Source organism: Diceros bicornis, chromosome 17, assembly GCF_020826845.1.
Source record: "Diceros bicornis minor isolate mBicDic1 chromosome 17, mDicBic1.mat.cur, whole genome shotgun sequence".
Lineage (NCBI taxonomy): Eukaryota > Metazoa > Chordata > Mammalia > Perissodactyla > Rhinocerotidae > Diceros > Diceros bicornis.
Genome location: NC_080756.1, coordinates 17,818,391 through 17,843,129, shown reverse-complemented (window position 1 = coordinate 17,843,129; position 24,739 = coordinate 17,818,391). Strand labels below are relative to the sequence as shown.

The 24,739-nt window shown below is 50.9% G+C and overlaps 2 protein-coding genes and 1 long non-coding RNA gene across 4 annotated transcripts; 2 read left to right on the top strand and 1 right to left on the bottom strand.

The window, feature by feature from the left end:
- Positions 1-7,803: 7,803 nt before the first annotated feature.
- Positions 7,804-8,081, top strand: LOC131416571 (keratin, type II cytoskeletal 80-like). Its single transcript, XM_058559240.1, has one exon. The coding sequence runs from the start codon at positions 7,821-7,823 to the stop codon at positions 8,079-8,081; it is 261 nt and encodes an 86-aa protein (XP_058415223.1). The 5' UTR covers positions 7,804-7,820.
- A 717-nt stretch (positions 8,082-8,798) lies between these two features.
- On the top strand, positions 8,799-12,804 carry LOC131416069 (uncharacterized). Of its 2 annotated transcripts, XR_009222536.1 has the most exons (4): positions 8,799-8,855; positions 9,073-10,216; positions 11,393-11,494; positions 12,124-12,804. It is a non-coding gene; the product is annotated as an uncharacterized LOC131416069 (long non-coding RNA). The 2 variants fall into 2 exon arrangements; XR_009222535.1 differs by having other exon boundaries at positions 11,393-12,804.
- Positions 12,805-14,859: 2,055 nt separating this feature from the next.
- LOC131416068 (keratin, type II cuticular Hb1) lies at positions 14,860-20,626 on the bottom strand. Its single transcript, XM_058558191.1, has 9 exons — positions 20,160-20,626; positions 19,193-19,401; positions 18,453-18,513; positions 17,622-17,717; positions 17,230-17,394; positions 16,814-16,939; positions 16,353-16,573; positions 16,056-16,087; positions 14,860-15,751 (listed from the first exon to the last, which is right to left on the bottom strand). The coding sequence occupies exons 1-9, from the start codon at positions 20,526-20,528 to the stop codon at positions 15,516-15,518; spliced, it is 1,515 nt and encodes a 504-aa protein (XP_058414174.1). The 5' UTR covers positions 20,529-20,626; the 3' UTR covers positions 14,860-15,515.
- Positions 20,627-24,739: the final 4,113 nt, after the last annotated feature.

The window sequence follows — 24,739 nt, the reverse complement described above, 5'->3', positions numbered from 1 at the left end:
AAAGGAGGAGGATTGGCAATATCTGTTAGCTCAAGGCCAGTCTTCCTCACACACAGAAAAAGTATCCCAGAAGAAAAAGAGAGTGAGAATGAGGTGGAAAAATATTTGAAGGAATAATTTCCCATATCTGATGAAAAATATCGACTTATAGTCCAAGATCTCAGACAGCCCCAAGCACAATAAATACAAAGATCTCACAGGCATATCATAGTGAAGATCCTGAAAACTGAAGGTAAAGAAGCTCGAAAGAAACCAGAAAAAACAGATACATTACATATAGGGGAGTAATAATAATTACTGCTGACCCTTTATCAGAAACAATAGAGGCCAGACAACAATAAACCCAGAATTCTACAACCAGCAAAAATATCCTTTAAAACAAGGGTGAAGTAAAGACATTTCAGAAACACAAAAGTGGACCAAATGCATTGCCATCAGACCTGCAGGACAAGGAAAGGATAATGGAGATTCTTCAGGCTGAAGGGAGATGACACCAGATTGAATTTTGAATCTCGAATAGACACTTTACAAAAGGAGATGTATGAAGGCCCAATATGCACATGAGAAGTAGCTCACCATTATTAATCATCAGGGAAATCCAAATTAAAACCACAATGAGAAAAACCCCAAAACTCACTAGAAGGCTAAAATTTGAAAGACTGACAACACCAAGAGTGGAGCAGCTGGGACTTTCATGGAGTGTTAAGTGGCATAGTTACCTTGGAAAACAGTTTGGTAACTTCTTATAAAGTTAAACATACACTTACCAACTGACACAGCAATTCCCCTCCTGGGTATTTATCTGAAAGAAATGAAAATAGGTCTATACAGAGACTTCTCCGTGAATTTCATAGGAGCTGTGTTCATAATAGCCCCAACATGGAAACAACCCAAATGTTTATCAACAGGTGAATGGGTAAACAAACTGAGATGTATTCATGCATTGGAATATTACTCAGCAACAAAAAAGAATGAACTACCATGTGGATGAATCTTAAGAACATTATGCTAAGTGAAAAAAGTCAGACACAAAAGAGTACATACTGTATACTTCTATTCATATGAAGTTCTAGAACTGGCGGTACTAATCTACAGTGACAGAAATTAGATCAGTGGTTGCCTGGGATGGGGTGGGGAGACTGTCTGTGAAGCGGCATGAGGGGTCTTTCTCAGATGATGCAAATGTTCTATATCTTCATTCAGTGGTGGCTAAACGGGGGCATACATCCATTAACACTTGTTGAACTGTACATTTAAAATGTGTACATTTTATTGTATGCAAATTATACCTCAATAAAATTGATAAACTAATGATTTAAAAATTCATAAGACATCTAGAAATAAATCTAACATACATGTGACAGACTTGTACCTAGAGAAATACAAACTTTATATGAAATGTTATAGGAGATGAAGGATAACAAAGCAGACCTAACCAAATGAAGAGATAAACCACGTTCATAGATAAGAAGCTTTACTATCATAAAGATATTAATTCTCCTTAAATCGATTTACAGAATGAACGCGACTACAATCAAATTCCAAACAAGGATTTACAAGTTGATTCTAAAATTTATGGTGAAGAACAAAGGCCAAAAATAGTCAAGGCACTGACGAAAAAGAATGAATGGGTATTCGTCCTTTCAGACATTATGACTTGTTATAAAGCTATAGTAATTCAGTGTAGTATCCACACAAGAATAGACAAATTGACTAATGGAACAAAATAGAAAGCCCCTAAATTGACATATATATTGTCTATTCTTGTGTGTGTGTGTGTGTGTGTGTATATATATATATATTATATAAATATATTAAATACATAAATAAATTACATACAGAATTCATAAAGATATAGATATACTGCCTATATCTATATCTATTTGATATATAACAGAAGTGATGTAGGCAGAGCAGTAGCAAAGGAGGCACTATGCATTGGTTACCCATATGGAAAAAAATGAAATTGTATTCCAGCCTTCTGTTATACACAAAATCAATCCCAAGCAAAGAAAACTTATAAATGTCAAATGCAAAATTTTAGATCTTTTAGAAGAAAAAATTAGAGAATGTCTTCCTGATCTTGGTATAGGGAAGGATTTTTAAACAAGGTACATTGAACGCTTAATATAAAAGAAAAGATTAAATTAGACTACATTAAAATTCAGAACTTTTATTTATCAAAATATGCTATAAGGTGAAAACACAAGCTATAAACTTGAAGATGACATTTGTGATACATATAAGTGACAAAGCAATAATATCTAGAAATATAAAGGATATCTATAATCCAATGAGAATAAGGGCAACAACCCAACAGAAGAAATGGGCACAAGAAAAGGAAATACACACAAATAATAAACATTTAAAGAGATATTCAACCTCAATAGTAATCATGAAAACACAAAGCAAGACCAAAAATAAGACTGATTACACCATTTAACTGTTGAAAATTCAGACACATTGAAGAGGATACGAATCTTTTATACGCTGCTGATCAAAGTGTAAATTGTTATTTTAATGACTTTGGCCAATAATTTTTGTCCTATAACCTTGAACATTTGGCCATCCTAAGACCCAGAAATTCCACTCCTGGATGTATATCAAAGAGAAATTCTCACATAAGTGCATCAGGGGATGTTTAGAAAAATGTTCATAGCACCAACATTGTAAGAAGAAAAAACAAAACAAAACAAAACAATCATAGAATTACATAAAGTGTGGTTTATTCACTCAATAGAATACTATGAATCCTAGCGGAGGAATCCTAATTACACAATGTTCAAAAACAGAAAAACCAAGTCCCTGGGTATTACCCTTTTTATAAAAAAAAAAAACAAAAACCAGGAAAAACTAAAAAATATTTTTTTAGGTATACCCATGTATGTGATAAAACTAATAAACAAACAAGAGAATGACGACACACATTCAAGGAAGTGGTGACCTCTAAGGTGAGAATTAGGGAACAGAGTGGGGAAGGAGTGTGTAAGTGGATGTAAATTATTAGTAACGTTTTGGTTTTTGTGTCAGTAAGTGGGTGCAGAGGTGTTTCATTTTCATTATATTATTAAATGAATAATAAAATAATATGCTATTTATAAGAAGTGAACCTAAAACATAAGGCCATAAACTGGAAGGGAAAGAATGTGTTAAGGTGATGGGTTAGAGGGTCCGAGTGTATTGTACGTAGTAGGAGTAATTGTTTACGAAACTGATTTCAATTTATGTGCATGAATACATATGTAGGTACTGATTCACGTGGTGGTCTGGTGGTTAAGATTCTGCGCTCTCACTGCTGTGGCCTGGGTTCGTTTCCCAGTGAGGGAACCACACCACCTGTCTGTCGGTTATCACACCGTAGTGGCTGTGTGTTGCTGCGATGCTGAAAGCTATGCCACTGGGATTTCAAATACCAGCAGGGTCACCCATGGTGGACAGGTGTCAGCGGAGCTTCCAGACTAGACAGACTAGGAAGAAGGACCTGGCCACCCACTTCTGAAAGAATTGGCCATGAAAACCCTATGAATAGCAGCGGAGCATTGTCTGATGTAGCGCCGGAAGGTGAGAGGATGGCGCAAAAAAGACCAGGCAGGGTTCCTCTCTGCTGTACACAGGGTCACTAGGAGTTGGAATCAACTTGGCAACACTAACAATAAACTGATTCATGATATAAAAGATATTTTTTATTTTGAGTTGTGGTTAAAAAAAATGTTTGACAGTCAGTATCCTAAAGAACCTCTTGCCCAAGTATACCAGCAGGTACGTACAAAAAAGTTCAGAGCCAGCCCTGATGGCCTAGTGGTTAAAGTTCGGTGCTTACCACTTCGGTGGTCCAGGTTCATTTCTTGGTAGGGAAACCATACCACCCGTCTGTCAGTAGCCATGCTGTGGTGGCAGCTCACATAGAAGAACTAGAACGACTTACAACTAGAACAACCATGTACTGGGGTTTTGGGGAGGGGGTGGAAAAAAAGTTCAGAGCAGAATTGTTTGTTATAACAAAAACAAAAACACCCACATGTATCCCTATAGGAGAATGGAGAAGTAGTCACAGATTGGAATACTATACAGCACTGAAAAATAAAGCTACATGCATCAAAATGGATGAATCTCACAAGTAGAATGTTGAGGAAAAAGCAAGTCACAGAAGCATAGAAACAGTGTAATGCTATTTATATAAAGCTTAAAGGTAGACAAAACTAAACACTTGCTTAGGGATTCAAACACATGGTAAAATAATAAAGAAAATCAAGAGAATGCTTAACACAAAAACCCTGGATAGAGGTTACTTTGGAGATTGGATGGGGTCAGCGATGGAGGATGCTGTGATCAGAAAGGGCCCCACAGGGGGCTTCGAAGGTACTGGTGGGTACACGAGGATTTGTTTTACTACTGTTGCTATTTGAGTCGTTAAATGTATGTTATATATAGTCTTTTGCATGTATGAGAAATTTATAAAACAGAAAAATTGCCTACAGCAGCTTGAGGTCTCGGGCCCTGGTTACTCCTTCAGTTCAGCCATCAGCCCGGGTTTCCTACCTAGTCTTGGAACGGGAATCCCCAGCCCAGGTCTCTCTCCCTCCTGTCCATCTTCCACATTGCTACCAGACAGGCCTTCATAAATTGCATCTCCCACCAGGCCACTGACCTGCTCAAGCACCTTCCGTGGCTCCCCACTGCCCACCCCACAAGCCCCAACTCCTCAGCTCCACACACTTCCCTCACCTGAAGTACCCGTCCTTTCCCCTCCTCCTCCTTCCTTCAAGGAGGGAGGTCCCAGCCTGGGACCTCCACTTTCCCACCTGGGCTCACAGAACGGCCCCTTCCGCCCGCTGTCAGAACTCTGCAATTGTAGCAAGGTGAGGTCACAAAGCTCCCGGGGAGGAGAGGCCTCGTCCTCGGAGGCCAGGATTCTGGGAGCTCCTTGGGCTGGAGCTTAGATGCTCCCCAGAGGCTTGGAGGAGAGAGACCACAGCTCCCTTCATCATGGTGAGACTTGTCCACGTGGCTCACGGGCTCACACGGGGTGAGGGGTCTCGGACTCCACCCAGATCTGTTGGCCCCAGCCAGGCACAGGCTTGCTTGCCGTGTCCGCAGCTTCTGGGAACGGGAGTGGGAGAGGCTGGGCAGTGGGCGAGGGCAGAGAGCGGTGGGAGATGAAGTTCTGCAGTCTTTTCATATCCGTTCCCCCACACTCCGCCTGCCTTGGAGAGAAATTTGCGTTGGGCTGGCACGAGCATTTCCTATTCTCTGGGCTGAAGTGAGTGTGTGACGTTACGTCCTTCAGGGTGTAGAGCAAAGAGCTGGGCTTAAGATGCAGTCTGGCTCAGCCCTTGACCGGCAGGGTCCCTCACGTCCCTCTGGGTCCCTACTGTCTTGCACGGTAGACAAGCGGGTCAGCTTGCCCAAGGAAAGATAATGGAGACAGTAACACCCACCTGGCCTACTTCACAGGTGGTCGTGGGCTCCGGGGGGGATGGTGGAGGGAAAGGCCTGGAGAGTGTGAGGCTGTGCAGGTGTCAGTCACTGTACCCAGGCTGCTCGCGTGCTGGTGTGTGGGGACAAGGCGCAGAGAGGGAAAAGGCCCCCTGGCTTTGTCCCTGTGGACAGCACTTCCCGTAGTGGCCTTGGGTTTGGGGAAGGAGCCAGAATCTGGATCCCTGTCACTGATTGATAGCATTCATCAAGTTAAGGAAGCTTCTTCCTATTCTTAAATTTTTAAAAGTATTTTAAAATTAGGAATTATTGTTGGATTTTATTAAATGCAGTTTGTACTAATTTAGATGATCCTATGTGCTGAATGAGGATAGTTGATTTCCTAGAGTTTAAGTACCCCCGTTCCTGGGATAAACTCTATGTGATCTCAGGCTGAAGACTCGACTCAACAGCTTGTCGCTCTGCGGTGTTCCCTTCGTGCCTGAGTTCACGCTCCCTGTGGCATCCCCAGGCCTGGTGGAGCACCCACCACTGTCCGCCAAGTGCATTTCATTCTCTCAACACCCCTTGGGGATAGGAAAGATTATCATTCCCATTATAAAGATGGAGAAACAGAGGCCCAGAGAAGTTAGATGATCTGCCTGAGATGGAGGGTGGATGGGTGGGTATTGGAACTGTCTAGGGGCCTCAGTTGAGTGCCCCTTTCTGCTGTCCTCATCTCCCTGATCCTCCCCCTGCTCTGCTGCCCCCACCCCGCAGTGTGAGGAGATAAAGGCGACTGTGCAGAATCACGCACCAAGCCTGAGGCACAGCAAGGAGGAGCTGAACAGGCTTAACCAGGCCATCCAGCGGCTGACTGCGGAGGGGGACGGTGCTAAGGGTCAGGTGAGGGTGGGAATGGGGGCAGCAGAGGGGTGACGGCGGGAGGGTGTCCACTGTTTATGATGACTAGACTGGACACCCCCCATCCTTTGGAATAGATGCATAGAGTTTCATTTGTGAATGTCTGAGCAAACAGGAGTGTGGCTGTAGGTGCATAGCATACGTACAGTGCCTAGGACTCTGCATTTCATGTGGGTAAGTAATTAACACGCAGGCAAATAGGTATGAATATGTATGCTTGTTTCTATATCGTTTTTTATGTGTATATACATTTTTATGTCTGTGTGTTTTATCTTACACTGCATTAAATTTGAGCCCATCCTCAGAACGGGCAAGGTTTTACCTAAAAATCCAGTTTTCTGGGTTCTCTTTAAAAATGTGCAGATCTGGCAATGTTAAACTATGACCCCAAATGGTGGCATTTGGCTACAGAAGAGAGGCCTCTATCTTCTTTGTTGTCTTCACAGGGGGATATGCTCTGTGTGTGCCACAGTCCCCATCACTCCATATTGCCTCCTTTGACATCGAGGCAGAGGGTTCTGGGCCATTTATCATCCCCTTGGCCGGTGCTGTTATTATCCCTGTAGAAGAGAAAAGATGCTGAACCTCTGTCTCTATCTAAGGTAGAGAAATGAAAGACTGAAAACATGAAAGAGGTCCCAGTGATTTCAGGAAAATGAGAGCGTGCACATTTCTTTGTGGAACTGGATCCTATTGATTATACTTAACATTTGGCTTTACCCTTTGGTGCCTCCAGCCAGGTGTCTGTAGGCGTTTGTGTTTGTGATTCAGGCCTTAGAAAGGAGAGGTTCCCGCGGGAATGCTTTTCTTCTCCCGACCCCCCTCTTGCCGCCGTCTCCGTCAAGCCCCCTGGCTCACGCTCTGTGCCGCAGATGGAAAGGGTTCTGCTCCACGTCGGTCTTCCTTGCTTTCTGCAGATACAAGTGTCTCAGGCTCTGAGGGGTATTTGGGAGGTTCTCCCTTCTCCAGGAAGTGATGACTTTGAGGAGGGACAAGCTGTTCAGGTTCAGGGGTGGCAGTGTGCGTGGGCAGGCCCGTTGTGGTTCAGTCCCCCACCTGCCACAGTGGCGCTCATTCCCGCACTGGCTTCCTAAGCAGCAAGCACACCGGGCCAAGGCAAGAGCCTATTATTATGATTTTTCCAGAGACTACACATTCTAGTCTTCTGTAAGGAAAGGAGATTCTTCCTGTTAGTTTCCCTGATGAAACAAGAACCACAGCACGTGATGTGCTAAGGAGCCTTTGATGCTTCCTGGACCTGAGCTCCTATTAGAAGTGTCACCATCCTAGATGTAAAAGGCTCTCTCTCAGCCGTCCCAGATGGCTGGCCCCAAATCTCCACCCTGGGAGCGGGGCAGACACACAAACATATGTTTCAGTACAGGCGTGCTCGCTCCTCAGAATGCTTTCGAATCCCTCACTGGCCCTCCAGCCTCTGAGAACAGTCTGGGTCCTCGACGGGAGAGGGATGGGGGCCAAGGATGTCCTTCTGTCTGTGGTCTTCCCTTTGCCCCCAGCCCTGCGAACTAGAGAGGGCCAAGGAGCCGCCAGCTCTGCAGGAGGAGGCTGCCTCAGGCAGTGCCAAGGGCAAGCTGGCCTGGCTGGAGGCAGCCCTGCAGCAGGCCAAGCAGGACATGGCGCAGCAGCTGCGCGAGTACCAGGAGCTCATGATCGTCAAACTGGGCCTGGACTTTGAGATCGCCACCTACCGCAAGCTGCTGGAGGGCGAGGAGAGCAGGTGAGGGCCGGGCGGTGCTTCAGATGTGGCCACGGTGAGGAGTGCAGGAGCACAGAGAGGTCACTCTCTGGGTCCTCACCAGCCGGGGAGGGAGGGGGAGAGGTGACGTGGGCATCAGGGACTTGTTCTCCTGGAGCCTGCTTTTTCCCACCATCTTACAGCCCTCTAGACAAAAGGTCCCAGCAAATGAGCACCCTTGGCTCCAGGGATGGGGCAACTCATGAAGTCATTTACCCCCAGGATCAGAGAGCAGGGGCCAGCTGGTCCATCAAGACAGCTGCAGGGACCAAGGCCCAGCCAGGGGGAAAAGGTCCCCAGTGCAGAGTGCCTTCTCCTCAACTCTACCCCTTTCCCTTTGGCCTGAGGAAGGCAGGCTTTACAAGAACAAGTTTTAACCTTAGACAGCAGTAGGGACCAAGGGCTGCCAGCTTTAGTGGTTACACCAGGCTGAAGGGAGGGAGAGGGAACCCACCGTGCAACAGGTGTGCTGCATTAATTACCTCCCACATTTACTAAACCCTACAAAAATCCCGGGAGGGACGCTATTATCCCCATTTTACAGACGAGCAAACTGAGTCTCAGAGAGGGTAAAGGACCACCTCAAGGACCCACAGGTAGACAGTGATTGGATGAGGCCTGAACAACATTCCTCAGATAATTGTGGTATCCCTTTAAAATGCACCCCACCCGGCACCATGATCTCTCCATTCAAGACGTTTAGGCCAAAGAAAGTATAGATCTTTAGCCTTTTCCTTCCTCCAAGAAGTCATCAATAAAAGTGAGTTATTGAATTTAAAGTGGGAAAGACTGAGTTTTAAGGTCCAGAAGGAGTCTTTACTGGAAAGGGCTGTGGGGATCTCAGAACACCAAGGAACCTGCAGGATGCAACGAGTTCTGCCTGTCTGGAGAGGGCCAGGAGGGTTTTGTCTTGGAGAATGGAGAATATTCTGCCTGGCAGACAGATGCACTCACCTGCTTTCTCCTTCTCCCCGCAGGCTTGGTCTGGGATTTGGCACCAGGAGTGTCAGTAAGTAAATAATAGGTGTCACTTGGTCAGAGGGGTCAAATCCCGCCCCTCTTGTGTGCATCTTCTTGGGAAGGGAGAAGGGGTCTGCTTCCTCTGTGTGTTTCCCTTTTGCGGGGGGAGGGGGGACTGTTTCTTGTCTTGGGGGTGATTTTTTGGGTTTGTGTGTTGGGGCGAGGGGATCCTGTGGTCTGTTCTTTGGCGGGAGGTTCTGTCGGTTTGTCCTGAGGTGTGGGAGTAAGTTCTGTGTGTTTATCCTCGTGGAGGAGACTGTTTTATCCTCGGATAATCTGTGTGTCTGACTCGGGGAGGGGGGATTCTTGAGTCTGTTTCTTGGCGAAGGGGTCTGTGTGTGTTACTTTGGGGAGTTTGCAGGTCTGTCTCCTGGTGGGGAGGACGGTCTGTGCGTCTGCCCCCTGGGGAAGGAGTCTGTCTGTCTGTCTTATGGGGCTGAACGGGGAGTGCGGCGAAGAGAGGATTTCCTCCCTTCAACAGCCGCTCTCCGCCAGCCCCGGGCAGCGCCCCCACCTGCGCGCCCGGCTCAGCCGCGGGCCCCGCCCGCCCGCCGCTGCCCGGAGCGGGTTCCGGCGCCCTGGAGACCAGCGCCCCTGGCGGCGGCTGCACGCTCTGCGGCTCCCCCGGCTGCGTCGGGGACTTCAGTTGCAGCGGCCCCCGCGGATGCTGAACCCTCCTGCCCCGCTCCGGAGAAGTCAAGGAACCCTCGCTTCTGCCCCAGAGTCTTGGCCCTGTGTCTCAGACGCCCCCTCCCACGGAGCTGGCCCTCGCCTCGCCTCTCCCTCTTGTCCCCAACCCCGGAGGGTGAGGTCTCGGAATGTAGTTTACTGGACAGTGACCGACTCGTCCCCAGTGCGGAGAGGGCCTGGACGCTGTAATCCTCAGGAGGCCCGGTTCGTGGCTTCCCTGCACCAGCACTCTGCCCCTCTGAACTGCCCCACCCTCTTTTCCTGGGACTCCTCCTTTACAATAAAAAGTTCTGCAGCGAACTGAGCCGCCAGCCTGTTTGTACCTGATTCCTCAGGCTATTCCAAAAGCAAGGACGAAGCTGGCCGGATGTGGGGTGGAGGACACTACCAAGAAGCAACCCTCTTCTTGTGGTGCGTGGGTCCACATGACTTCAGTTTATGGTGATATTATAGAACCAGGATCTAAGGGGGCGGGGGTTGGTCAGAGGAGGGTCTGCTTATTCCCTTGGCTGGGGTGGGCAGTCAGCTCTTCTCTGCAGAGGAGCTGAGAACAGCATTCATTCATCCCCTCACTCACTCTACGAACGCTTATTGAAGGTCTCCTGAGGGTCAGGCACAGCGCTGGGGAGCAAGACCCCACTCTAATCCCTGGCCTCTGGAGAGGATGTTCCGGGTGGGGAGGCAGGCCATAAGCAAGGAGACAGGCCAGAAGGAGAAGAGGTGGGATGGGGAAGAGGGCGGGCCTTGTTCGGCCTGGCCAGAGGCCCTTGAGGACAGGCCTAGGGGAGATGGCCCTCACAGATTGGGGCTGGGGGATATGACACAGTCGGGTGGCTTAGGCCCGAGTTCTAGTTTACAAGTGATCAGTCTGATGGTTTGCTGGGAACAACATACTGTGGTGGAGGCAAACCTGGGCTTTGGGATCAGATGGAGGTTCCAGCTCTGCCCCCTCTTCCAGGTCGTGGTGTAGTTGGTCTGGGTATTCACAAGGCAACTGGACTTGGTGGGGTAGAAGATAGGCCATTTTGGGGGGTGGAGTGGCCAGAGAGGGGCTGGGTTTCTGGGCTCTTGTCACACAGGCCCCAGCGAAGCCTCTGTTCAGTGAGCTCACGTTCTTTTCTATTGCACAAAGGATTACATCATCCAGGCATCTGGGGAACAATGGTTCCTGCTTTCTGTGTCCCTGGGTGGGGCTAAGGTGCGTCACTGGCCAGAGGCCCTGGCTTTACCTTTTAAGGTATGCTAGTGCCAGGGTGTCTGCTGTGTTCTCCTGGGTCCCTGCCCAGAGAAAAGGTATCCAAAAGGCTCCCTTCCTGGTAAACAGAGTGGTCTCATGCAAAAGGAATGGGCCTGAAACTTGGCTGGCAGGCTGCCACCCACCTGAAGGGTCGGCGACATGGCCCCACTGGACTCATGCGTCAGCCTTGTTTGATCAATGCTGAGCAACACCAACTGTATAAACATTCCTATCAACACTCCCAATGCGAGCAGCTGCCTGAAAGCAGAACCGCCCTCTGCCAGATTTTTCAGGTGGGCTCCGGGTTTCTGCATTTTGCTAGGAGGTAATGACATTCTATGATTTTCAAGGTCAGGTTTTTCCAGCTCCTGCTGTGCTGATCATGTCAAAGAAGGAACTTTGTGGGAAGTGCAGAAGGAAATACCACCTACGAGTTGTTGGCAGGATTTCTGGTGCGCATTCTGCAGCCCGCATCACCGAGGACTGGCTGCCTGCATTTTCCCTTTCCAAATCCCCAGCCTGAGGGCAGGCCAGGAGATCCCAAGGGCTGTGGGGTTTGAGTCTGTTGCTGGGCCAGGGCCACGTGGGCCACCAGCAATGTTTGTGGTTTGGGGACAGATTCTCTGAGTAGCTCCCCTGACAATGGGCCACATTCCAGGCTGGGGTGGGAGAGAATATGGTCATTTATGGAGAGTCAATCACCAGCCCATTTACAAACTTTGTGAGTCAGGGTGACTTCTGAAGGGACAGTTGTCACCAGTTCGTCATGGCTTCTCAGCAGAAGGCGGACCAGGAGAGGTCAGCCCGCTGTGGGCTCCCCGTGCCTGCCTCACACTTAATACACTTAAACATGACGGATGCAACTTCGCGTCTGTCTCTGAGCCCCTCGAGGGCAGTGAATGTCATCCATCCTTCTCCAGGCCTGCAATGCAGAGGTGAACGGGTCCAGGCTCTGAGGTCTGTTGGCCTGTGCTTGGATGTACTGGGCCCTGTTCTTCCACCATTAACATGTCTCAGCTTGTGGAAACCCCTTGGGAGACTCTTGATGAGTCTAAATGCAATTCTTCTGATACGATTCCAGGTGCAGTGTATCAACCAGACCCGCCTGGAGTGAGGAAGGAAGGCCCGATTCTGTTTCTGATCCTGCTGTTACCTTGGCCCAACTCTTCCCCTGTTTCTGGGCCTCGGTCCAGCACTCCCCCAGTTCTAACTGGTGAAGATTCATTTATCTCTTTTACTTTTCCTCCCTACTTAACCTCTCTGCACTGCAGTTGATCTGTAAAATAAGAATAGGACCTATCACAGGGCTGTTTGAGAATTACATATGTTGCTGTATGTAAAGTGCTTAAACATAATGAGAGCTATATAAAACTAATTAATGTTTCACTTACTGGAGTTCTTGGGAAGGGTTTTCAGCACCTTTAAAGAAGGTTCTACAAAGTTCAAGGCCAACTGGCCTCCCTCTGCCCTCACTGGAGCTAAAGTGACAGTAGGGCAGGAGGAGTGGGTAGGTGAGTCCGGGGTTAGATCCCGGGCCCCGAGCCAGAGGGCACCTCCCTGTGTGACACCCAGCAGCACCTTCCCGTCACCACTCCCATCTTAGCCCAGTTCTCCAGCCGTGACCCCATCTCCCCAGCATGAGTCCACTCGTGCACCCACGTCGCACTCATGTCCACAAGTACCCACAAAACTCCTCTCTCCAGCACATCTGCACAGGCATACACACATTCACAAACATAATCACATGTACAGAAACCCTCAGTCACCCACACATATGTATTTCCACACAGATGCCCGGAGATGTGCACACACCTGGATGCAGTTCTACTGTTCTACTCACAGACAGCTACCTGCAGACAGTGAGCTCTGCAGAATGAAGACACAGACAGCGTGCACCCAGCACAGTCGCATGGCACTGAAACTCCCTTCTTCCCTCCAGCCCCTAGTCCTGTCCCACGTCTCCTACAGAATAGTCGAGCTTCAAATTGATAAGGGACCTTAGTAGCCATCGAGGCCAAACATTTTTTTTCACTAGTGAATACACTGAGGCCCAGAGAGGGGAGGTGACTTGCTAAAGGGCACACAGCGAGGTGTTTCATTTTTTTCACCATTCTGCATAATGGGTACTGTGTGTTTAACTCATTCACCCTTGCTCCTCTGCCTGAGCCTGTCCAGGAGTGGGAACCTTGGTGGAGGCGAGGATTGTGGAGCTGGAGCAGGAAAGAGGAGAAGGTTCAGAGCTGGAGGGAGGGTGAGAGAGTGAAGTATGGCAGGTCATCAAGGCCCAGGTGGGCTGATGAGACCAGTGAGATGGGAAGGGATGGGTCAGTTGACAGAGCTGAGAAGTCCCACTGGACTGATGGCTTCTGAGCTGGGGAAGGATGAGGGATGGAGCAGGTGCTCAGGCCTTGGGTCTGGACTCCTGACAGGGGCTGCTTCTGAGCTGTGTGGCCTCACAGCGCAGAGGGCTGGTTACAACAATGGACTACTCTGGAACTCTCTGAGGGCTCTGTCCTGCTCAGGATTCCGTCAGGGGGGCGGAGGGCCAGGTTGGTGGCCAGGAGACCAGGGATTGATCCTGTTCCTTAAAAGAGAGTTTGTCTTTTCAGATCACTTGCTTCTGGTCTCTCAATATTCTTAAGTATTTCTCTTGCCCTGAGAGATGGGCATGGGGACTTACATTTCTGCTCCTGTTTTCTGGGCCCAGGACTGGAAGTTTAGAGATTCACCCGCTATACAGATCTATGTTTTGGGACTTGCCCTGGCCCATAGTGATGCTGAGAGGCCATCTCCCTACCCTACTGCCACTTGTAAGATCCTCATCAGTGTGTGTGTGGGGGGACAGTTCCCTCTATGAAGGAGCTCCCTGGCCCTGGAAGACATGGGGCATTCTCTCTGTACTTGCACCCTCTGATCACAGATATAAGTGTAACGAGAGTGTGGCCATGGCCATGATCCCTGGAGGAATTGCTACTTGATATTCTGCAGAAGAATACTGCTAATGATAAATACGTAACGTGGTTTTTTGTGGCAGGCACTAAGCATTTTAGGATATGAAATTCCTTAATCTTTCCATCAACCCTATGAGGTAGGTGCTCTTTTTATCATTGTCACTTTATTTATTTTTTTTAAACTTTTTTTTTTTAATAATTTTTTATTTATTTATTTTTCCCCCAAAGCCCCAGTAGATAGTTGTATGTCATAGCTGCACATCCTTGTAGTTGCTGTATGTGGGACGCGGCGGAGAAGCGGTGCGGCAGTGCGGTGCGTGCCGGGGATCCGAACCCGGGCCGCCAGTAGCGGAGCGCACGCACTTAACCGCTAAGCCACGGGCCGACCCTCATTGTCACTTTAGACATGTGGAAACTGAGACCCAGAGAGGGTAGGTACATGCCCAAGGTCACTCAGCTAGGAGGGAACAGAGCCCAGTTTTGGGGCCAGGCAGCTGGGTGCTCATCCCTACACCATATCATCTTCTTGCTACTTGCTGTTTTCTATCTCTGGGGTAATTTATCAGCTCTGGCAGGTCTCCAAACCCCAAAAGGACTCCATTAAAAAAAAAAGGTAGCCATATCAAAGGCTTTCTAAAAGTTTAAATCATGTTCATGTATTTACCCCTTAAAAAATTCTCATAAATTACTCAGGCATGACTCTTCCCCACCAAAGCAATGGGTGATACTTCCTTAAGCTTGGAGCGCCTGGTGAATCTAATTTTCATCATTCATCAGGTTACAGATGTGCACAGGGTTGTTTCCGGGGAAGCAGCTGCGGTTCAGTGAAATAAGCACTAGAGAGGCATTCAGGGTTCAAACCCAGCTGTGCCCCTGAACTCAGTGTGGGGCCCTGCCCCAGCTACCGCGTGTCTCTGAGCTCCATCTGCAAGACGTACCATGAAGGTGGTGTGGATGAAATTACGCCGTGTCGGGGCCCAGCACAACCCCTGGCTAAATCTGAGACTGCTGTGAGCCCAGGGACAGAGGCCTGTACTGGAGAGCCCAGACTAGGCTTTTTTTCTGCTCCATGTGATTTTGGGGACCCTCCCAAACCCCGACCCTTGAGGAGGATAACAGAGATGCAGACAAGGCGCAGGGCTGGCTACATTGATTTATTGGAAACACAGAGACAGAGATGAACACGGCAGAGAAGGGGAGGAAGAGGCTGGGGGTTTCCGCCCATGGGTCCCATGGCAGCTCAGGGTAGGGCGCTGGTCCTCTCTGCCCCCGAGCCCCCTTCCTGTGGGTGCCAAGAGGACTTCTTCCTGGGGTAGCCTTTCCCAGCAGAAAGCGGCAGAGCCGAGGGACAGGGAATCACACATAGAGGTGAGAGGCCAGGAGTGGGGCGGACCTTTCAAAGCCCGGAGAAGTAGCCAAGTGCTTGCTCCGCCCTGGGGCCTGGGCGGGGCTGGAGCAGGCGGGGCGAGCCTTGCCGGGCCGCGCGGGGGAGATGCCGGCCCGGGGGCTTGAGCCGGGGCGCCTAACATTTGCGGCAGCTGCTGGTGCAGGAGCCCACGCCGCAGGAGCTGATGCCGCAGGAGCCCACGCCGCCGGTGCCCAGGCCGCAGGACGTGGTGGAATGGCAGGGCGCGCACAGGCCAGTGCTCACCACCAGGTTCCCGCCGCAGGGGGCGCTGCAGACGCTGCCCGCCACTGGCCGGGAGCCGGACACGCAGAGGTCCCCGCAGACGATCCCACCGCGAGAGCTGCTGACACCTGCGAACCCCAAAGACCCTGCTGAGTCAAAATTCTGGGGGGCGACTCATCCCGCTTCCCAACGATGCCTCTCCTCAAGCCCTGAGCCCTGGGTATGAAAAGTCAGGAGCTCCTTTACTTGACAGCTCTAGGTCCATCTAGTCCCAAAGCTGTGGTCTTTCCTGCTGTCTGAGCCGAAGTCCCTCCTCCTGGGAAGTCGACCCACTCATGTATAGTTAGATTTCAGGGAAACCCATCCTTCTAGACTCTGCCACCCCCGACAGGAAGGGAGTGGACCCATCCACACAGGGCCTATGTTACTTACAGACATTCACGGCCCCAACACCTTCGCACAGTCTGAGAGGGAAGAAGAAAAGGCAACATTAGTGACTAGCCAGAGGGGCAGACAGGACCCCACAAATTCTAGGAGTGGGGTCCACCAGAGGTCAGCACTGTAGGAGCAGCAAGTCTGAGGAAAGAGCCTCCCAAACCGCTCTCTCCCCAGAGTGATAAGTGACAGGATAGTCCCAGACCCTGGGGCGTTGCTCAGCCAGGAGAAAGGGTGGCTATTGGTAAAGGGGCAGGAATGGGCAGCTCAGGGCCAGGATGGGTCAGGCCGCACCTCTGCTCCTCGCCCTCCAGCAGGCGCCTGTATGTGGCGATCTCAATGTCCAGGCCCAGCTTGGAGTTCAGCACCTCCTGGTACTCCCTCAGCAGGCAGGCCATGTCCTGCTTGGCCTTCTGCAGGGCGCCCTCCAGCCCGGCCAGCTTGCTGCGGGCGTCGTTGAGGGCCGCCTGGCCCTGCTGCTCAGCCTCGGCTACGGCGGCCTCCAGCTTGGAGATCTGGGGACCCAGAAGAGAACGAGGTGGGTCATGGTCCCTGGGTCTCTCTGTCCTTTTCCTGCACATGTCCAGTCCTCCTGCCCAGCTAGGAACACCCAGGAACAGGCCTCTCGCCCTCATCACCTGGGTCTCTGTGAGCGACCACAAGCAGGGACTCTAGTCATGCACACGGGCTGGAGGATGAGTGCTGAGATCCACACTGGGCTCACACACCCTGGGTGGGCCCCAAACGACCATTACCTGGCACTTGGCATTCTCGATCTCGGCAGTCAGCCTCTGGATCAGGCGGTTCAGCTCGTTGATCTCCTCCTTGGTGCGGCGCAGGGTCTCCCCGTGCCGGACCACCGTGGCCTTTATCTCCTCGCACTGGGGGGAAGCAGAGAAGCTCCTGAGGCTCAGGATGGGAAATCCCACCCATTTGGGACACCACAGATGATAGTACAGGTTGCACAGTGCTCATCCTGTGCAACCACACATGGCAGCCCTGCTCAGCCACCCCAACCTGAGAGCTGTCTGCCCTTCTTACCATCTCTAGGGAAGTACACACCACAATTGCCTTAGGGATCAGAATCCCCTGACAAAAGAAGCCTTGCTAATCTATACCTCGCATCCCTCCCACTGCCATAGGTAGAAGGCAAGTGCTCTGTGCCACTCACCTTGGTACGGTACCAGCTCTCAGCCTCGGCCCGGCTGCGGCTGGCGATGTCGTCGTAGTGAGCCTTGATCTCGGCCACGATGCTGTCCAGGTTCAGGTCCCGGCTGTTGTCCATCTTGACGATGACCGAGGTGTCCGAGATGTGGGCTTGGAGAACACGGATCTCCTGCGATGGGGGGGTGGCGGGGAGTGGAAGGCTCTTGTTCACAGCACAGCCTCACCCACCGTAGCCTGGACCGTCTTCTCAGCCCTTCCCTGGTCCTCAGCCCTGCCCCTCTGAGAGCCTCATGGACGGCAGCCCCCTGCCCACATCCCCGTCCCCCTCTAGTCCCAAGCCAGTGCCCTCTCTTCCAGGCCGGCTGCTGGTTTTCTGCCGGCACCACGCCGCCTCACCTCCTCATAGAGTCGCCGCAGGAAGTCGACCTCCTGGGTCAGCGCCTCCGCGTTGGCCTCCAGGTCCGACTTCTGGAGGTAGGCGCAGTCCACGTCCTGGAAAGGCGGGGAGTCTTTGAGCTCAGAGGACCCCTGGTGATCGTCACCCCACACTCCTCTCTCTTCTCACCCATTACGTGGAGGCCAGGGGAAAGGATTGCCCAGTGTTCCCATCCCATGCCATCTCCATACCTTCTGACTGCCCAGGATGGGCCCCCGACCCCTGCCACTTCTGAGAACAAACCCTGGTGCCTTGGCGATGGGCCACCAGCCTTTCACCCCCCACCGGGGACAGCTTGCCCTCCTGGCTCTCCTTTCCACCCTCCCCTGTTCCAGGAGGCCTGCCAGGCAGACTCCCCCGCTCGGCCACCTTGACCCTTCCCTGTCCCCCACGGTCCTCCAGGACTGCACCTGGCCACTCCTGGTTCTGCTCCATCCTCCCCCAAGCCTGGGACTGTGGCCCTGCTCTGAGTCAGATGTCCCACAGGCCTCGACAGCACAGTGTCCCTCAACAGAGACACTGAAGCTGCCGTGCCTCCGTGTGGACCTCGGACATCCAGGGGGCAACCCGGCCATCCCCCTGCCCCAGGGCAGCGTGGGAGTGGGTATTCCAGGTTATTGCCCTCGGTCAAAGGCCTGGATGTGCCTTTCACGACATGATCTCTGGGGATTTCATCTCATGTGGCAAGGTGACTGCACCCCACACTGAAGTGGGGACCCTGAGTCTCCCCGAGAAAAGTCTGTCATTCTGAGGTCCCTCGTGTCTGTGCCTCCCGATCCCATGGCACCCACCTTCTTCAGAGCCACAAACTCGTTCTCAGCTGTCGCTCTCAGAGAAACTTCCTCCTCATACCTGAGGCACAGGAGGGCAGAGAGGAAGGTTACAGGAGGGCAGGTCTCCCCAGACCCCTCCACTTCACCCCAGGGACGGGGGAAGTATTAGGAACTTCCCCACTCAACTGGGCCCCCAGCAGCCCTGCTGGGTCCTGTCTGCTTGGATTGGGGTGTGTCTGTGATTCTCTCTCCACTGTGAATTGAGGGCTCCGGGGCTAATCTTCTGGGACCTCACAGCCCTGTTCCCAAAGCTGCTCTGAGGTCACCTCCGGAGGCACATAAGCCTCAGCACCCAGCTCCATGCCAGGAGTGGACAGCGTCACCTCGGGGCACTGGGGCCCAGCCTCCCCTCCCCTAGGTGTCCCTCCTGGCTCAGGTGTAGGGGCCCATGAGACCCATGGGCCATCAGCACTCAGCACCCTAAGCAGTGGGACCCCCAGAGCCCCAGGACCAGCTGCTGAGTGGTCAGGCTCAGGAAAGAGAAGGCTGAGGTAGGAGAGATGTCTCCAGCGTGACCCCAGCGCTACACTTAGGTTCAAGCCCATTGGATGAGACCTGAGAAGAATTTCCCAGCAGGGCAAGTGGCCATGCAGGCCAGGTTGCTGGGCTGTAGCAGGATCCTCTCATCAGTGCAGTTGTTGCCCAGATGCCTGCCTAAGTCATTTCCTGTGCCCAGTGTAACCCCCGGCCGCACTCGCCTCTTCTTGTAGCCCTCCAGCACCTCCTGCACGTGGTTGAGCTCCGAGGCCAGCCTCCCGCTGTCGGCCTCCACTAGCTCGGCCTCCCGCCGCAGCGTCTCGAGGTAGCCGCTGAACAGCGGCTCCAGGTTACTCTCACAGCACTTGCGGTTCTGGTAGAACTGCAGCTTGGTCTCCAGCAGCTTGTTCTGCTGCTCCAGGAAGCGCACCTGCCATTCGGGGTGGGGAGGAGGGGTCAGATGGCTCCTGGCGCCCCAAAGCCAATTTGGGGGAGAGAGGTGATTGCTTTCAGGTACACTCCTAACCCAGAGCTCAGCAGAGATTAGACAGAGCTGGGCAGTGGGACACAAGGCAACCTCTGGATTTCCTGATTGGGTTCTCTGTCTGGATTTTCCAGCTTAGGGATGGGAGCAAGAGTTATCCCCACCTGATGCGTCCAGGTCGTGTGGTCAGGAGCCAGGTGGAAAGCTCAGCCCCTCACCCTGGACCCAGAGGAGGAGCCCTCTTAGGCAAAGCCCCCAGATTCAGTCACAGCATGGGGTTTCTGGGACCAGGAGGATGTCACAGGCCATCTAGAGGAGAGCTTAGCTACCCTAGCCCCTCCCTACTTCATCTGACAGCCAATCCACCCCACCCCCTCAGAGGGAACACAGCTGCAGTCTGGGGCAGTCCAAACCTCTGTGATCTCAGAAGCAGCAGTCATACTCCTTCCCGACCTCCTGAAGTCTGGCTTGTGCCCTAGGGCAGCCAGGTCACACGTTTTTTCCACAAGCTCTGCCCATCTGAACTCTCAGCAGAGTCTGGTCTTGTGTGAGTGCCTGTTTGTGTCTGTGTGTCTGTCTGCCACTCTAATCAGACTGGGCACTCCTGCAGGCAGAGGTCTCTCTGCCTCAGACTCTCCCTGAGTGCTCATCCTGAGTCCTGAGCATGGGTGAGGTTCAGGAAAGGCGTGATCAAGGACACCCACCTTGTCGATGAAGGCAGCGAACCTGTTGTTGAGGCTCTTGATCTGCTCCTTCTCCTCTTGCTTCACGTACTGCGCATTGGGGTCGATCTCCAGGTTGAGGGGCGCCAGGAGGCTCTCGTTGACCGACACGGTGGTGATGCAGGGCGCGCTGGGCCCGCGCACGCCGCCAGAGCGGTATCCGAAGCTGCGGCCGCAGGAGCCGGCGCGGAAGCCCCCGCACAGGCTGCGGCTGCCGAAGCCCCCGGAGAGGCCGCGGTAGCAGGAGACGCCGCGGTAGGGGGCGGCCGTGATGCAGCAGCGGCCGGGCCGGGGCCCGCAGGCCGACACGCAGCTGAAGGCGCGGCTGCTGAATCCTGATCCGCAGGTCATGGTGCTTCTGGAGGTGTGGGGTGCAGAGCACGGGATGTGAGGTCCGGAGTCTCGGTGGAAGCTCCAGTGTGCTCCTCGCGGCGCCCCGGTCCTATTTATGCTCAGCTCTGAAGGGGCTTGGCTCTGCGATGGGTGGGGGCAATTTGTGCTTTATAGGCTTGGGCAGTTATGCGGGTCAGCGCCTCTCTAGAATGTGCTTTAATGGTGGAGTGGCCCGCACCCTCCTCTGTGTAAAGGATGCCAACCCCTGGGCCACAGGGGACTCAGCACTTTTCATCTTCAAAGCGCCTTGCCAGCAGGGCATGCACTCACCTGAGGGCATCCTGGAGAGGAGGGCAGGGCAGGGAAGGAGAGGGGAGGGAGGGAGGATTGGTACCAGAAGAAGGGGAGGGAGGGAGGGAGGAGGGGACCCGTGTGTGTGTGTGTGTGTGTGTGTGTGTGTGTGTGTGTGTATGTGTGTGTGTGTGTGTGTGTGTGTGTGTGTGTGTGTAGGGGGTGAGTGAGGAGGGGACCAGGAAAGATTGAGATGGGAGCAAAACATCTAGAAGTTTCCATTCCAGTAGTGGCCAAGGTGCTACTAAAACTCAAATCTGGATTTTCCCCATCCCCAGATTGTCCAGTGGGCTGACGAAAAAATCTGATCTTTCCTACTATGGCAGCAGCCAGCAGATTATGAAATATTAGTGAGTTTTGTGTCTTTTTCAACTTTTATTATGAGTTTTCAAACATATAGAAAAATTGAAAGATCAGCATAACAAACACCCTGAGATGTTCCCCGTAGATGCCTAGATTCAACGGATGTTCATGCTGGGCCACATGTGCTTTCACATTTGCTCAATTGTTTGACAGTCAAAGAAGGCATAGCACATAACCCTCAAATACTTCGGCGTGCGCTTCTTAACAAACAATGAAGACAGTACCACTGTTATGTGCAAGAAAATTAACAGTAATTCCAAAGAATCATTTACTCTCCATGCCATATTCAGTTTTCCCAAGAATTTTTAAAAAATAGATTTTATGTGAGTTAACTTGTAGCTCTATTCCTTTCATTTTCTATAAACTGGAAGTTTATTCCAGAGCTGGGCTGTTTGGTATGGTAGCCAACAGACACAAGTGGATATTTAAATTTAAATTAGTTGAAATTAAATTAATTAAAACTCTAATCCCTCATTTGCATAGCCACGGTTTAAGTCCTCAGTAGCCACACGTGACTAGTGGCTACCTTATTGGACAGCCAGATACAGAACATTTCCACCACCACATAAAGTTCTGTTGGATAGCACTGGTCTAGAGGCTTGATTAGGTTTAATTTAAACATTTTGGGGCAGAACACTTTATAATGCTGCTGTATAACATTGTATTACTTTTTATTGTATCACAAAATGTCAGGGTGTCCTATTATTGGTGCTGCTGCATTGGATCGTTTGAATACATATTTCCCTTTACAATGAGAAAGAACTCTGTAGGGAGATGTAGGTCCTATTTTGATAAGAAGATATTTTCTTTTCATTGGATACATGCTGTGTGATCATCATTATATGCCATGAACGATCTCTAATTCTCACATCAACCATGTGAAGTATGTACCATTATTCCCATTTCACAGATGAGGACACGGAGGCTCGGAGAGGTTAAATAACTTGCTCACGGTCTCCCAGCTAGTAAGTAATGGAGCCCAGGAGATGCAATGCCTTCTCACCCCCAAGCTCTGGCAACCCCTGGATTTCCTAATCCTTGGAAAATTTCAAGAGGGTAGAGAATGTTGTTTAGGAAGGGATATCTGTAGATTTAGGATTGGGGAGAGTCAGTCTAAGGAAGATGGGCAGAGTCAGAGGGTGTTGGGGTGCTTAGAACTGGGAGAGGCCAATGGGTCGTGATGTGATACAAGGGCAATGTGAGGCTAGGGGCTGAGGAGAGGGATGGGTTGGATCACAGGACCCTGTGCCTGAGAATTGAAGGGAGGGGATGGAAAATTGCAGTTTTAGTTATTGGTATATTGTAAGTAGCTTGATAGATTGTATTGTGTTTCACTTACCCATGAAGCACCCCACTCCAATGGAGCAGGTCTAGAAAAATTATCCCATCAAGTACAGAGGTTTGCGTTAAATGGAAGAGAAGAAAAGAGAAATGAAATGAATGGTTGGTAGCGCCCCCCCCCCCCCCCCCCCCCCCCCCCCCCCCCCGCCAGCTGCTGTGCCTTAGGGGCACAGGCAGGCAGAGCAGTTTAGGGAAGGAGGAAGGGGGCGGGGTTGATGGGAAAAGAGAAGGAAGGAGGAGAGAAGGAGAGGGCTTAGGGTAGGGCTCTGTGAGTCTGTGCAAACCACTCAGGAGTGGAGCCTGGTGACAGGATGGACATGGGGTCACGGACTGTGTCAGCCCTCTGGTCATCTCAGAGGAGGGTGTGGCACCTGCTGTCACTTTATGTGTTTGGGGAGCTGGGCCAGCGCTTCCCAGGCCCTTGATACTTCCCTGCAATTCTGGGCACTGCTTTCAGTTGAGCCCTGTGTTCCCAGCGGGCCAGCTGGCTGGGTGTCCAGAGGAGAAGCGCTGAGTCAAGGTGCATCTCACACACACGCTTTACCTTCTCTCCCAGTGTAACTCCTTGTAAAAATGATGTGCATAAATAGAAGCTAATTACTAATGGCTGACCCTTGCTAAGCAATTTTCAAGAAGCAAGAAGCAATTTAAATCAAGATACAAACAAATTTAAGTGTGACACTGTTTCATTAAACTTTAGGCATTATTAATTGCTGCTAATTTTTGAAGACCTAAAATGACATTCAACCTGTATGTTTTTTTGGAGTGAAAAAGCTTGTGGTGGGGGAAGGGCAGAGGGTAGGGGGCAGGGTTGGCAGAACCAGCACTCTGTGGTCTGGGCTCTGGCAATGTGAGCTTTATGGAGGTTAAAGCTGTTTTTATTATGAAATATGCCACACACACAAGAATGTATAGGTGGTGTACCTACCACCTGTGGGAAGAAATAGAACATCCATGGAACGTAGGAGCTTCCTGTGAGCCTTATTTTGACTGCAGCCCCTTCCTTCCTGGCCGAGGGATGGCCCCTCTAGGATTTTATGTTGAATCATTTCTTTGCTTTTCATTAGTTTTAGCACCAAGGTATGCATAAACCTAAACCGTATATTGTTTACTGTCCCAGTTTTTGAACTTCATATAAATAGAATCCTATTGTGTGTGTTCTTTCGTGTCTGATTTCTTTTGTTCGAGGTTGCTTCCTGTGGCTGTATTGTGTTCGTTGTCACTGCGGATTGTACTCATTGTATGGCTATGCCACAGTGTGTTCATCTTTCCACTCTGATGGCTTTATGGTTGTTTCCAGGGTTTGTGTTATGAACAGAGCTGCCACAAACATTCTTTGCCAGGTCTTCTGATGCATTTGTGCAAGAGTTTTTCTAGTGTATATGGTTATTTTTTAAAATTATGCAAGTCGTGTATGTTTAGTATAGAAAACTATTTTCTGGGCCGGCCCCGTGGCTTAGCGGTTAAGTGCGCGCGCTCCGGGCTCCCGCCCGGGTTCGGATCCTGGGCGCTCACCGGCACACCGCTTCTCCGGCCATGCTGAGGCCGCTTCCCACATACAGCAACTAGAAGGATGTGCAGCTATGACATACAACTATCTACTGGTGCTTTGGGGGAGAAAAAGGAGGAGGATTGGCAATAGATGTTAGCTCAGAGCCGGTCTTCCTCAGCAAAAAGAGGAGGATTAGCATGGATGTTAGCTCAGGGCTGATCTTCCTCACAAAAAAAAAAAAAAAAAAGGAAACTATTTTCTGAATATTCTTCCAAACTTAAAAAATAACTCTTGATGTTCATCTTACTTTTACTAGATTCTATGCTAAGAGCCCAACGTGCGTTAATGCATTTAGTTTTTACAATTACCCTCTGAGGCAAGTGTTATTATTCTAGTTTTACAGATGGGGACACTGAGGCCCAGGGAGGTTAAGAGACTTGCTCAAGTCATGTAGTTAGTGGCAGAGCTGGCACTTGGAGCCTGGTGTGTTTGACTCCAATGGAAGGGGTGAGTAGATTCTATTGCACTCCCATCTGTCCACTACCCGCCATCATTATAAATATCACACCGTGGATAATGTCTGCATATAACACATTAACACACACACTCACTGATCCCCTCCCTCCAGTGCCCAGGGCCCTTCGCAGTGCTTCAGGGTTCAGGACCAGAGGATGGAGGAGAG

Coding starts and splice junctions, on each gene's coding strand:
- LOC131416068 (XM_058558191.1), bottom strand. CDS start 20,528: ATGACCTGCGGATCAGGATTCAGCAGCCGCGCCTTCAGCTGCGTGTCG. Junction 19,402..20,159: donor TCGCTGCCTTCATCGACAAG/GTGGGTGTCCTT, acceptor CCCGAATGGCAG/GTGCGCTTCCTGGAGCAGCA. Junction 16,088..16,352: donor CTGGAGGGCGAGGAGCAGAG/GTGCGGCCTGAC, acceptor CTTCCCTCTCAG/ACTGTGCGAAGGTGTTGGGG.
- LOC131416571 (XM_058559240.1), top strand. CDS start 7,821: ATGTCCTTCTGTCTGTGGTCTTCCCTTTGCCCCCAGCCCTGCGAACTA.